General features: G+C 48.2%; 1 protein-coding gene across 2 annotated transcripts in view; it reads left to right on the top strand.

Moving 5' to 3' along the window:
• PCDH1 (protocadherin 1) overlaps window positions 1–12,322 on the top strand; it is a 52,440-nt gene that overhangs the window by 18,177 nt on the left and 21,941 nt on the right. For both annotated transcript variants that reach the window (XM_064458854.1, XM_064458855.1), the window contains exon 4: window positions 9,120–9,339. In XM_064458854.1, the coding sequence (XP_064314924.1) occupies window positions 9,120–9,339 (220 nt within the window). The remainder of the gene's footprint in view (window positions 1–9,119; window positions 9,340–12,322) is intronic.

The raw sequence follows: 12,322 nt of genomic DNA on the forward strand, positions 1-12,322 counted from the left end.
AGGCTTATGGAATAGATGCAGTTCCTCAACCAAGCAGGAAAAGATTCTTTTCTATGGAAGTAGAGGTGGCTAGAAGACAGGGTTGCCGTCAAAGAAAAATTTTCAATTTGAAAACAAATCAGCGAGAATTGACTTTTTTTTTTCTACTCAAGTCAATCAACAGATATAGATGCATAAATATATATATCTTAATAATTTCTAAAGGCACAATTCTGACTGACCTTTTTTGAATTTAGCTTCATAATTAATACTTGGCTTGAATTCTGAAGTGAAAGTTACCTTGCAAGAACATAATTTTTTCATTTTTACATGTCAGCAAAGATATTCCCCCTGCCCAACTTTGAAACAAGAAACTCACTTGAAAAATGATCTGATTTCAACAAATTGACATTTTTTTTCTGACAATTTTTGTATCTTCTGTTAAAGCATTCCTAGTTATTGCTCTTTTTTTAGAGTCCTGACTCTGTGGCTTGGGACCCACTGCTCTCTCCCCAGAGCTTTCAGTACTATCTGTCAGCTCTACTGGGTGCAACTGGGAACCAGATTAGCTCATTATTTTCCCAGCATTATTTTCCCACTCTACAGCTGTTGGATTCCTCGAGGGCTTTATTCAAGTGTTACTCCCAGTCCTGGAACCTTTTTCTCCCTGGGATTTTCAGATGGTTTTAATGGGATTATGAGACCTCCTTCTGCATCCTGAGCAATTTCCACTCTATACCAACTATCTAAAAAATGGCTCTATTATCAGCTTGAAGGTGATAGACATTTCAGGACACCATGGTCAGTCCAATTTAGACATTATTCCATAAAGATTATGACCCCTTTAGATTTTATGATTCACCCTTCAGATGATTTATTTCCATATTTTCCTTTCCAGTCTTCATTTCAACCGAAGAAAAGCCAAATTACACATCACTGATGGGCCCAGAGCTCTGATAGGCTGAGAGGTTAGGCAATCTCTGTCCTGAGGCTGTCTAAATGGGTTTCTAATTGTGTTAGATCTTGCTATGAGTTAGATAAATTCGATCTGACCAGGCAGGTTGGCACCAGGCTTTGGCGGCTTCTTTGAGCATCATGCAAATTTCAGGAGGCTTCAGGGCACCTATGTGGAGTCAGCCCACATTTTACCCAGATTTATTCATTAAATAGTGCCTTGGGATCTGATGTCCATTTTAGGATGGCTGTTCTGCTATCATTATTTCACCAGGACTTGTAGCACCTCTCTTCTGACTGCAAGGTCAGCACTTGCTAATTGTCAGTGGTGGGAGCCATGCGAACAGCCAATTAGAAGAGTTGCTTTTCAGATAATACCTGGTTTTGGGAGGTGTGATTCACCTGGATTCATATGCATCTTTCTTCCAGTTGTGGATTCCTTCTGTAGCTTCATTTGTCAACAGTGAAAGAGCTAAAGCATTGTTGGGAACAACCCTCACTTCAGACACTGGGATGGGGATGGACATAAGGATTTGTGGGCAGAGCACAGCAGTCAAACGAGACCTCATGAACATCAGATGTGCTAATGTGCCTCGTGCAACCAAGGTAGCTGCGATCAAGGTAACCCCAGCAAATCGTCAGACTGATAGATCAGAAAACTGGGCCTTTAATTCTGCTAGTAGTCCTGTCCAGAACTATCAGTGCTCATTTGGAGACACCACCTTCAATGACAAAATTTTGTGAAGGTCTGAATGATTTTTTTGAATGCAGGGCGGGTCTTACTGGTGTGCATAGACCATACCTTTGCTTAGAGCTTGTCTAAAGTAAGCAGAGCCCCTGGGACCAATTTCCTTGCTCTGTACCCGCTCTTTCTTCAGTTCCTTCATGTTGTGCTAAAAGGGAGCAATCCAGTACTGCTGGGAACTGGAGCTCTGGCATGGTTCACTCCACTTCACGAAGTGATAGTTAGCCCTTGTGCCTCTGAAAATCTGGACCTGGAGACAGTGTGGTAGGGCAGGGGTGTGGGGCAGGCAGGATCCCCAGACCACAAAGGGGAGCAGAGGGGCACAGAAGGGAGACGCACAGTCCTTGAGGAGCAGAGGGTTACCATAGGTGCCAGAAGGCTGACACCAAGCCAGGGCAGCATTTGCCTTTGCTGCTCATATGCAGACACTCTCCCTCATCATGCTGCTCTGCCTAGTGCCATGTAGGCAGGTGAGCTCTTCAGATCATGTGCAGGTATGGCAGCCCTGGGTGTGAGGGTGGGTGCAGGAAGAGTAGGGGATGCTCTTGCGGGGTCTCTTCTCCAGAAGTCAGTGCAGCAGCCAGACAGCATACTGCTGGGGTAGCATGGGAAAGGATGGGAAGAGCTATCTGCTCTGACTCTGTCCTCACCCCAAAACACCAGCAGAAGCACATGCTGTTGCCCAGACAAGCTGTAAAATGGTCGACTGTTTATGGCCATGAGCTGAGCTTGTGTCCTATTTCCTAGAGATAGAGTGTTGCCCTGGACTGTTCTTGGCAATTCAGGTCCAGCTTTCCTCAAGGCTTGCCCTGGTTTCCATGGGCATAATATTCCCTTCAGCTTCCTGCTCTGAAGCCTGTGTTGCATTGCACTGGAGCCATGCTTCTCTCCAGACATGACACTAGCAAATAAAATAATTGCCACATGCAGCAAAGCCTCCATACGTGAAAAGTTGGATCTGTGTAGTTTGGAGCATGGTCCCTCGGCGTTTTTGGTGGTTTGGTTTTTTTTTGTTTAGTAACCAGGGATGTTGCATAGCTCCAGGTTGGTTTGTAAAAGAGAGGGGTTCATGAATTAATCTGAAGTTGACTAACTCATGTGCTACAATGGCTCCCTTGTCACTTATTTTTATATTCTGGGCATTGGGTCTGACATTGCCTTTCACTTTCAGCCTTGTGAGTCGCTGCATTGTGGTGGCTGTTGAGGAAGCAAGCTCCTTTGGCAGCTGGCTGAAAGGCCGTTGAGGCTTCTGGCATGTGGGGAGGTGCAGGAGCAATTGGAGGCTGCCAGATGAGCCCATTATCCATGGATCCTGCTTTTGGATCAGCAGCGAGGTAGTTAACAATTTGGATATTTTCACCACTCCAGCATTAATCGGCGCTCAGGGCTGGGGGGAGCAGGGTGGCTCACCTCTGTGGGAGCTATTGCACTGCACCATTTCTGTAGTCAGGAAAAGGGTGCCTGGGGCAGATTTTAAGGTTTCCTTTGTGAACAGTGCAATTTCTGATCTGTCAGATGGGACCGCATCTCCTGCTGTTTGGTCCATGCTGTCTGTGCAGGGGGTGATGCTGTGTGTTTTGGGGGAGATGATATGACACCCTGCAGCCTTGTTCCCTCACAGTGCTGCTCTTGTTTTGGCTGAGTTTGTTTTCCCTGTGTTTAGTCAGGAGAATCAGCTTGGTGCAGGTCCTGATGAGAGCCGGAGATGTTTGCAATGAAGGGAAGAGGCAAGAGGGAACAGAGGGGGCCTGAGGAGGGAGGTGGTACCCTTAGTCCCCCTCCAGCATCCGTGGGTGCAGACCCTCATTGTAGAGGGCATCAGGACAGAGTAGCCCCTTGGCAGGGACTGGTGTTGGGAGTTTTTGGGGCGTGCAGCCAGGACCAGACAGGCTGGGGAAGGCTGTTGGGGAGAGCGCAAGAGAATTTCTCATCAAAACAAGTCCCTGCTGTCAGATGAGCTCCAAAACTGGAACCATGGGTGTGACCCTGGCTCCCCTGTTGTGGAAAGGCTGTGGCAGAGCCGGAACAGGCACAGGGAAGGGCAGCAAAGCTCTCCTGACCTGCCTGGTGTCTGCAGGAGGACAGGCTGCATATACTTGCGTGCTGCAGCTCGCAGAGGACACAGCAGAGCAGGATGCAGTGCAAATCTGTGAAATTGGAAAGGAGTAGAGCGAGGAGCAATTACTCATGTTTTCTCATAACCCTGCAGGTAGGAGAAGTTCAAGGAAAAATTACTAGGCAGCAGATGTAAAACCGAAGGGAAGTGCTTTTCCATGTACCACGTGGGCAGAGGGTTCATTGCTGCGGGATGCCAGGGGGGCCAAAAGCAGGCATGGACTCAAAAAGGCACGAGAGCACTTCACAGAGGATGGGGGTCATTAAACTTATGAGCTGCGAACAATTCCTTGCTCAGGGTAGAAACCTCAGCTGCAGCACAACAGAAACCCACAGGATTTACCAGGGGGTAACGTGAATGTCTTCATCAGAGCATCCACTGTTGTTGGAGGCAGCCTCCGGTGTCAGTGCTCCCTGCGGAAAGTGGGGGACAGGGGCTTGGTTTGCTCCTCAGATGTACAGGCTGGCACAGGCAGGTCTCCCCATCAGGAATATAAGAGCAAGCATTGGGGGGTCTTTGAAAGAAATTTTTTCAGAGCCACAATTCCTCAGCTAAGAAAATAGACAGCTTTGCCCAAAATCCCATTCCAGTGCAGTGGCAAAGTGGAGGCAGTAGTTAGAAATAGAAAAACAATAAATACTGGGGGGAAAAAAATGGGAAAAAAAGGAGGGAGTGTATAGCAATTAGTAGAAATGAGCAGTTATGAAGTATAGAAAATTGACAAAGAAAGCCAAAAACATTGGGGGAAAATCAATTTTGACAAGCTAAACACAATAAGGAGTACTTTTAAAAATGTGCTAGGAAGTGGTGGAATCCAGTAATTGTTATTTCCAAATGGAGATTGTGAAATTGTTAATTATGTAGAAAAATGCAGAAGTATTCAATAAATAGTTCTAGTAATTTGGACTGAGACATAACAATGTAGGATGCAGTACCTGCCAATGTATTGGTAACAAGCAAAGACATTAAAAATATAATTTCCTTGAAACAGTGGTATTTGAAATAATTCAAAGCTCTGGAGCAGGAGCTCTCTGATCCAGGGTGTTAATGGAGCTGGGAACCCCAGGATGGGCAGGGAGGAGTGGGAGGGCAGTGATAGTGTGAGCCAGCTGGAATAGTGATGGGGATGCTGTGTGCACTGCACACTGGCCTCGCCAGCCCCAGGGAACAACTGGATTAATAGCTTAGGCAGGAAACTCAATGATGGAAATAGCATTGACGTCAGTCAACGCAGTTTGATGAGAAGGGTTACTGGATAGTGTCATTACATGATAGGTCCAGCTCTTTAACATTTCCTTAGGCATCTGCGCCTGGCCACTCTGAGGAACACAATCTGCTCAAGGCATACCTATGGGTCTGAAGCTGCAGAGCTGGTTTTATGTTGGTGTGAGATTACAGCATGCAGCTGATCAACTTGGAGTTTGATGAAGAGGCCAAGCTGATAATGTGTTACATTACTATTATTATTATTACTATTTTGTATTAACACTACTCATTATGAGTAAAGCATTGTTAGATAGATGAAGATCTGGTTTATCAACAGCTTAGTGAAGAAAAGCAGTGGTTCGTTGGGAGTCCTCATGGAACGCGAGTCTCTTGGAGGAGCTCTTCGGCAGCTGTACTGTACCCGCTGCCATTCAATGTTGCAATCAACGATCTGGAAGTAAATATAAAATCACTGCTGATAAAATTTGCAGCTGACACGGAGATTGGTAGAGTGGGAGATCATGACGAGGATAGAGCAGTCATGCAGAGAATCCAGATTGCTTGGTAAACTGGGCCCATTTAAACAAAGTACATTTTAACACAGCCAAATGCAAAGCTGTACATTGAGAAATAGGGAATGCTGGTTTATATCCTGGAAAGCAGTGACTTTAAAATGGATTTAAGGGTCACACCACATGAGCATCTCAGTGTGAGCATTCGCTGTGCTCCCACCAAAGGGCTAATACAGTTCTCTGATTAAAAAGCCTGAGAGGTAGGAGGAGAAGCAAGGCTTTGCAGAAAGGCCTGGTGAGATGGCACCAGCAGTCCTGCAGGGATTGCCTCTGACGAGGAATGGGGAGAAACTGGGGCAAGGAAAGATGAGGGCCACAAGACTGATTTGCTGGCTTGCTGGTTGAGACATAAGGAACCCAGTTTGTTTAACATCTCAGAAAGAAGATTGAGGGGTGTCTTGATTGCACTGTACAAGCAACTTCTTGTGTAGAAAACACTGTGTGCTGAAAGGCTCTTTAACCTAGCAAAGAAAGGTCAAACAAAACCCAATTTCTGTAAGTCAGTGCTAGACAAACAGATTCAGTGTCTTTCTGTGAATCCAGAACAAGGCTGTCTGGGTGGAGAGCTTCAGCCAGACACAAGCTACTATTATTTTTGAAGTGCATTGGTCATAGCATGGTGGGGACTGTGCAGAGTAAGAGGGGGGCACTAACCCCTGTCAGTGCCATGCTGCTGTGCAGGGTCAGTTGGAGGGGAGTGGGGTTCAGTGTGGGCTGCCTTTGCCTTGCAGTGAGGCAAAGAGCCCTTTCAAGGGCTGCCAGGCAGGATCTGACATTTAAAGGAGGTGTTTTTTAGGTAAAAGTGATGCTACTTGGAAGAAGACCCCTCAGGAGAGGGATAGTAGCTGTCACAGGCTGCGGTTTCTGAGGCTGTTTGTTTGTATTATTGCAGGCATCCCCAAGGAGCCCTGGTTGTTTGTCTGGGGTTTACAAGCACGGTGGCAGAGGAAAGCAGTTTCAGACAGGCAGTCGGGATGCAGGAGGAAGCTGTAGAACAGCATTGCCCAGCGTGGTGGGCAGTGACATCTGTGCAGTGAAGGCTTTTGCAGGCTTTACACAGCTGTACAGCCTAAAAAAGTGGGCTGGGAGATGACCTCTGGAGGGTCATCTGCATACAATTCTGCTGTGGGCAGGACTGCCTTGACCTCAGCTCCTCCAGAGCTGAACACGAAGACCTCCTGAGAGGTGCTTACCTATCCCTTCATGACAAAGACTGCACCTTCTGCTTTGGCAATCTACCACACTTGGCTAAACATACCATTGTATTTTCTTCCGTAGTGGCTAACCTTGGTCTTCCATGTTGCAGGTGAGGGTCATTTCTTCTTGTATGTCCATGGCCAAAAACAGCAGCTTTCTCTTTGCAGGAGGTTTTGATGATCTTTAAGAGTACTGCCTTTGCCACCCTTCACCTTCTCCTCCCCAAACCAGATTCATCAGTCTTTTTATGTTTTGTCATGTTTTCTAACAGCTGCTTGTTTTGATTCCTCTCTGCTTCACTGGTGCATATGTTCTTGAAAGTGGTGCCCAGACTGGACGCATCTCTGCCTCTAAAGTCCTACCTGAGCCCAGCAGAGCAGACAGATCCCTGTGACTTAAAGACAAAGTGCCTGTTTACGCATCTCAATGTAGATGCATTTTTTGGTGAGAGATTGACATCGTTGACAGATACTCAACCCATGATCTGTTGTAACCCCCAGTCCTTCAGCCAGCCTGCTGCTTGTGCAGTGATTCTTTTTCCCAAGTGTGCAAATATGACAGATATATTCCACTTCTGTCATCCAAGCAGTTAATGAAAATACAGGCTAGAAATGGACTTGGGACACAACTCGAAGAATTTAATTTGATACTTCGTCCCAGCTGAAAGGCCTGTCTTCAGTAATTACTTACTGAATACAACTTTCTAAATGCTTTGTATCCACCCTGCAGTGCATTGCACTGTATTACCAAAGCAGAGAAGGATGATGCTGCACCTACGCTATTTTCCTGCATTACTTATGAGAATATTGTCTGAAATAGTGTCAAAAAACTTCTTAAAGTCAAAATATAACACTTACCGCTCCTCCTCCATCCACAAGGCCTGATGTCTTTTCAAAGGAAGAAGTTCAATGGCTTGACATGTTTGTTTGTGACAAACCTACGGTGGCTGTTACTCATTTCCTTGTTATCTTGTAGGTACTTACAAAGAGTTCTTTTATCTGTTTCAGTATTTTTCCAGAAACTGAAATTAAGCTAACTGTTTTATAATTCTCCAGCTCTTCTTTTTTCTCATCTTTAAAGACAGGCACTATTTTAGCTCACTTCCAGTCTTCTGGAAGCTCCCTGATTCTCTACAAATTCTTTATAAAAAAAGTATTTAAAAAAAAAAAAGCCCTAACAGCTCAGAAGTTACTTAAATCAGGTCTTTAAGCACCTGGGTGAATTTAATCATGTCCAACCAACCTAAAAGCAGATAGCTCATGTAAATGCTCCCCTTGTGTTCCTTCCTTTGGTTAGTCTCAATCTCTTCCCCTTCCTTGTTGGTGCTAGCTGTGTGGGATGCTTGATTGCCACTCAGTTGTGGTAAAGACATCAGCAAAAAAGATATTCAGCCTAAATGGTGTGTTGGTTCCACTCTCTCCTGATCACCTTCAGATCCCCATCAAATATCTCCTTTCTTGGGCTCCTTCCTGCATTTATGGGTGATTTTGTGTCTCTTTCTCTCTCTCTTGGTGTTTGTGTTTCATTCTCTGTGCTCATCATTCTGCTCTTGCCCTATGAACTTGTGCTACCCTTTCCACTCCTTGGTAATCTCAACAAAGAAGGGTTTTATGGAAGGATTTGGAGGAGGATAATGATGTAGCTTAATGGCTGTTTGCAAGGAGCTCCTCCCAGGCATGAGACAAAGCTGGGGAGAGAAAGTGTGAAGCAGAGTCTTTGAAATATGTAACTAGCAGACAAAAGAAGCAATGGTGACCCTTGTTGGAGAACCTCTTAGGATGAGAGATAGTGTCAGGCCAGAGGCTGGAAGGTGAGGGATGTCACCGTAGCTCTGCGCTGGGCAGTGATCCCATTAGAGACGCTCTTGGGAGAGATGGGCTTGGCCAGGTGGGTCTCTGAGAGCACCAAGACTGCATGCAGAGTCTGAGTCCAAAGTGGAGACCCCAGATGAAGGGTGGGGTAGGGGCCAATGATTCAGGATGATGTGCTGACAGGAGACCTTCCTGAAGCCTGCCTGTTATGGGAGGGGGCTTCTGCCCAGGGTTGTCTCTGGGTGGAAGAGGAGGCTGGGGCATGAGCCGTGGAGGGAGCTGCTGGATCAGGGGAGAGCAGGGACCATGCAAGGTGTGCTCCCTGCATGGGGTGGTATCTGATGTGGTGCTCTTGGCTGGGGTGGAGTCCAGTGCTGCGTCTGTTGGGCTGGCTGTGGGGGTCTGATGGCAGACCCTGCTGTTGTCAGGAGTGCTGGGCAGGAGCACTCTGCCTCTGTTTAGGGGCCAGATTTGATGACCCCCCCCTTTGCCTTCATCTGCTGGGTGGGTGATGCAACGGTTTTTCTCTTCTCTCCCAGTTACCTCATCGCCGAGTGACGTTCTCTGCAGCCAGCCAGGCTCAGGACCTTCAGGATCCCTCCCAGCACAGCTACTATGACAGCGGGCTGGAGGAGTCAGAGACCCCAAGCAGCAAATCATCATCGGGGCCCCGCATTGGGCCTCTAGCCCTGCCTGAGGATCACTATGAACGCACCACGCCCGACGGCAGCATCGGGGAGATGGAGCATCCTGAGAATGGTAGGTGCTCAGGGCATGTGTGCCTGCCCCCTCCCTGGGGACCCTGTGCCTGAAGCTTTTTGTCCTCAATGCTGCACCTCCCCTGGTGTGGGTGAGATGGGACAAGGAGCTTGGTTGGGACAGGCTTGCCACACAAGTCTAGTGGGGATGGGAAGTTGGAGAAGAGGTGAGGCTCAAAGCAAGACAGCAGCAAGGACTTGGCGGGGAGGGGAGAGGTGGATGAGGGGGAGGAGTTCTGGGGGAGGCAAGGAGATGTGGGAGTGGGAAGAGCCAGGGAAGCAGATGGGTTTGGCAGGAGGCAGAGGGGTTCGGCATGATATAGACAGGGGGCCCCACAGGATGGTCTGAGATTGCAGTGCAGGTGGCTTGCAGAGGGGGTTGTAGCCCAGCCGATGGTGAGCTTTTGTGGTGTGGCAGGGCAGGGGTGTAGGGGTGATCAGGGCATGATGCAGCTCTCCGTGTTATGGTGGGTGTCAGAACCGTGGGAGTTTCCTGGGGGCAGAGGGGGAGAGCAGGTTTAGTGGCATAGACTGGGTGAGGAGACAGGTAGAGTGGAGGATGATGGAGCGTGATGGTGGCAAACACGAGAGTGATGTGCCCTGCCTCCACTGGGCCCTTCAGGTCACCTCCTGCTCGGGTCCACCTTTATCTGAGAACCCCTCTGGAGGCGTCTGCAATCTCACTGCAGGAGAGCTGGCTTTCCCCTGCCCTGGCACAGCTTCAACCCCAGTTCTGCTCCTTGTGCTGCCTGCCTGACTACCCTCAACCAGCCCACTCCCTAAGCTATCTTCTCTGGTCAGTTTAAGTTGCTTCCTTGGACTTGGCTCTGGCTGTGCACATAACATACCTTGCTGTACCTGCTGCCTTCTGTGCTCTAGTACTAAGGGGAGGTCGCAGTGGAATTGGCAAGTTCAAAGAAACCTCTGGGAGTGAAAAAGAGGAAGTGCAAAGGGTTCTTCTGAAGTCTCCTCCTACTTCTGGGAGCAACCTTGACTTTGGGACAGGTCTGTATGTGGTGTGAAAATTACTGAGAGTGTGTCCAGCTGGTCTAGGGAGCTGCAAACCTGCTGAGTCCCCTTATTAAGGAACACAAGGGGCCCAGGGTAATTTGTGGTCTTGAAGGTCAAGTGGAACATCTCTCCCTTCTTCCCTGGTTAGTTCCTGGAGTAATGCTGGAGTTTGCTATGCTGTGAACGCTGAAGCAAGGCGGCGCGGTGGTGCCAGGTGTGGCAGAGTTCCCAAAGCCCTTTGTTGCTTTTGCAATAAGAGGCACCCTCCTGTTTAGGAGTGTTGTGCAGATCACTTTCTTCCCCAAAATACCAGCAGTGTGGAGAGGTTCCTGGAGTCCTGGTGCAGGACGACAGTACTGGACTTCCCAAGAGTCCTCAAGTACCAGCCAGGTACAAACTAGAAAAAAGAGAGAGAGAGGAAGACCTGGAGGGTCTGCAACAGGAGGTGGAGGACAGAGAGGGCTGCCTGTAGTCCCTGGGATTGTTTGTTGTCTGCCCGACAGGGATGAGCAGACCCAAGGAAGGCTAGGGGACACTGCCTGGGGCAGTGGGTCTCACAGAGACACAGAACCTGGTCATGGCTCCTTGCCCACAGCATCACAAAACTCAATCTATCCCATAAATTAGGCTGCTCCCTCCTTTTGCACAAGAGACCCTGTGTATGTTCACAGCCCAGGAGGACTGAAATCACCACACACCTACCCATGAACAAATCCGCATGTGACATAGACATGTGCAGAGGCTCCCAGGGGATAACCACAGCCCTGTTCTGCTTGCCATCCCCCAGCCTGTCCTGTCTTGGCTCTCTTCATGTGGCAGTGGTTGGGAGTCAGCCTCTGGTGCTGCCAGCAGCTATCCTGACCTGGATAAACCCAGTTCAGTGCAGAAGCCGTGGCAGGCCAAGGCTCTGGGGAATCCACTGGCATTAACTCTAGTTGGTCCTGGTGCTCTGCAGATAATCTGGCAAAGGCAGTTCAGTGAACTTGAGGAGTTGGGGTCAGGGTCATGATCTGCTAAGCAGACTATTAGGGGGCCCTGGCACCAGGCCAGGTGATTTGTAGATGATGAGTTACTGGTCAATTTAGATCTGTTCATCAGTGTTGCATTTCCCATGGTCTGCCTGCCTGAGACGTAGCACATCAGACCTCTCTGTGGTGCAAACAAGACCTCTCTGTCTTGTTTGTCCAGAGAAGGGTCATGCCTTCCTTCCTGCGAAGAGTCTCCAATGATGTGGGACCACTGTGACCTTTTGGGGGACTGTCTTACCATGCCTTTGTCTTGGCTTATGCAGCTGCTCAAGCAGCACCAGCCCCTCAAAGAGATCAGATTTTGGGTTTTTGTGAAGCTGGGAAGACTAAGCCATTCTTGACCTTATATTAAACTGAAGAGACTAATTGGATCCCACACACCCTATCTTGCGGCACGAGCACAAGACTGACACGACTGTGCATTTTCTAGGCTTTCATCTAGTTATAAATATCCAACATAACAGGGCTTCCATTGCTTTCTCCAGGAGATTATCCCTGCAGTTGAACCAATCTGATAAGCAAGTATGCAAGGCTATTTATAGCTTTTCAACTGGAAGACAGATCCATGCCTTTTCTTTGTAGATGGTTCTTCGCTTGATTAACACACATATCAGTGTCCTCCTTTTTTGGACACCTTTTACTGTGCAGACTGCAGCAAAATGCTGTATTGCAGGGGCTGAGCCAGGTCCTTTTCAGGACGAATTACAATGTTTCTAACGAAGACTTCTCCAGTATCTTGGCACTGATGTGCCAGCTCCTCAGTCATCCCAGGCATTTGTCATCCCTGGTATTTTACCTAGCTGCCCACTGTTTCCTCCCCAACATTTTGCCATGCTGTTATCCACTTCTGTGGGGTACACTGAGCTGGGAACTGAGCTTAGTCTCCCACTTGGCCACCCGTTGCTTTCGCTAAAGACATCTGCTCCCCCTGTATCACAGATTTGC

This window comes from Phalacrocorax carbo, chromosome 8 (genome assembly GCF_963921805.1).
Source record: "Phalacrocorax carbo chromosome 8, bPhaCar2.1, whole genome shotgun sequence".
In the NCBI taxonomy this organism is placed as follows: domain Eukaryota; kingdom Metazoa; phylum Chordata; class Aves; order Suliformes; family Phalacrocoracidae; genus Phalacrocorax; species Phalacrocorax carbo.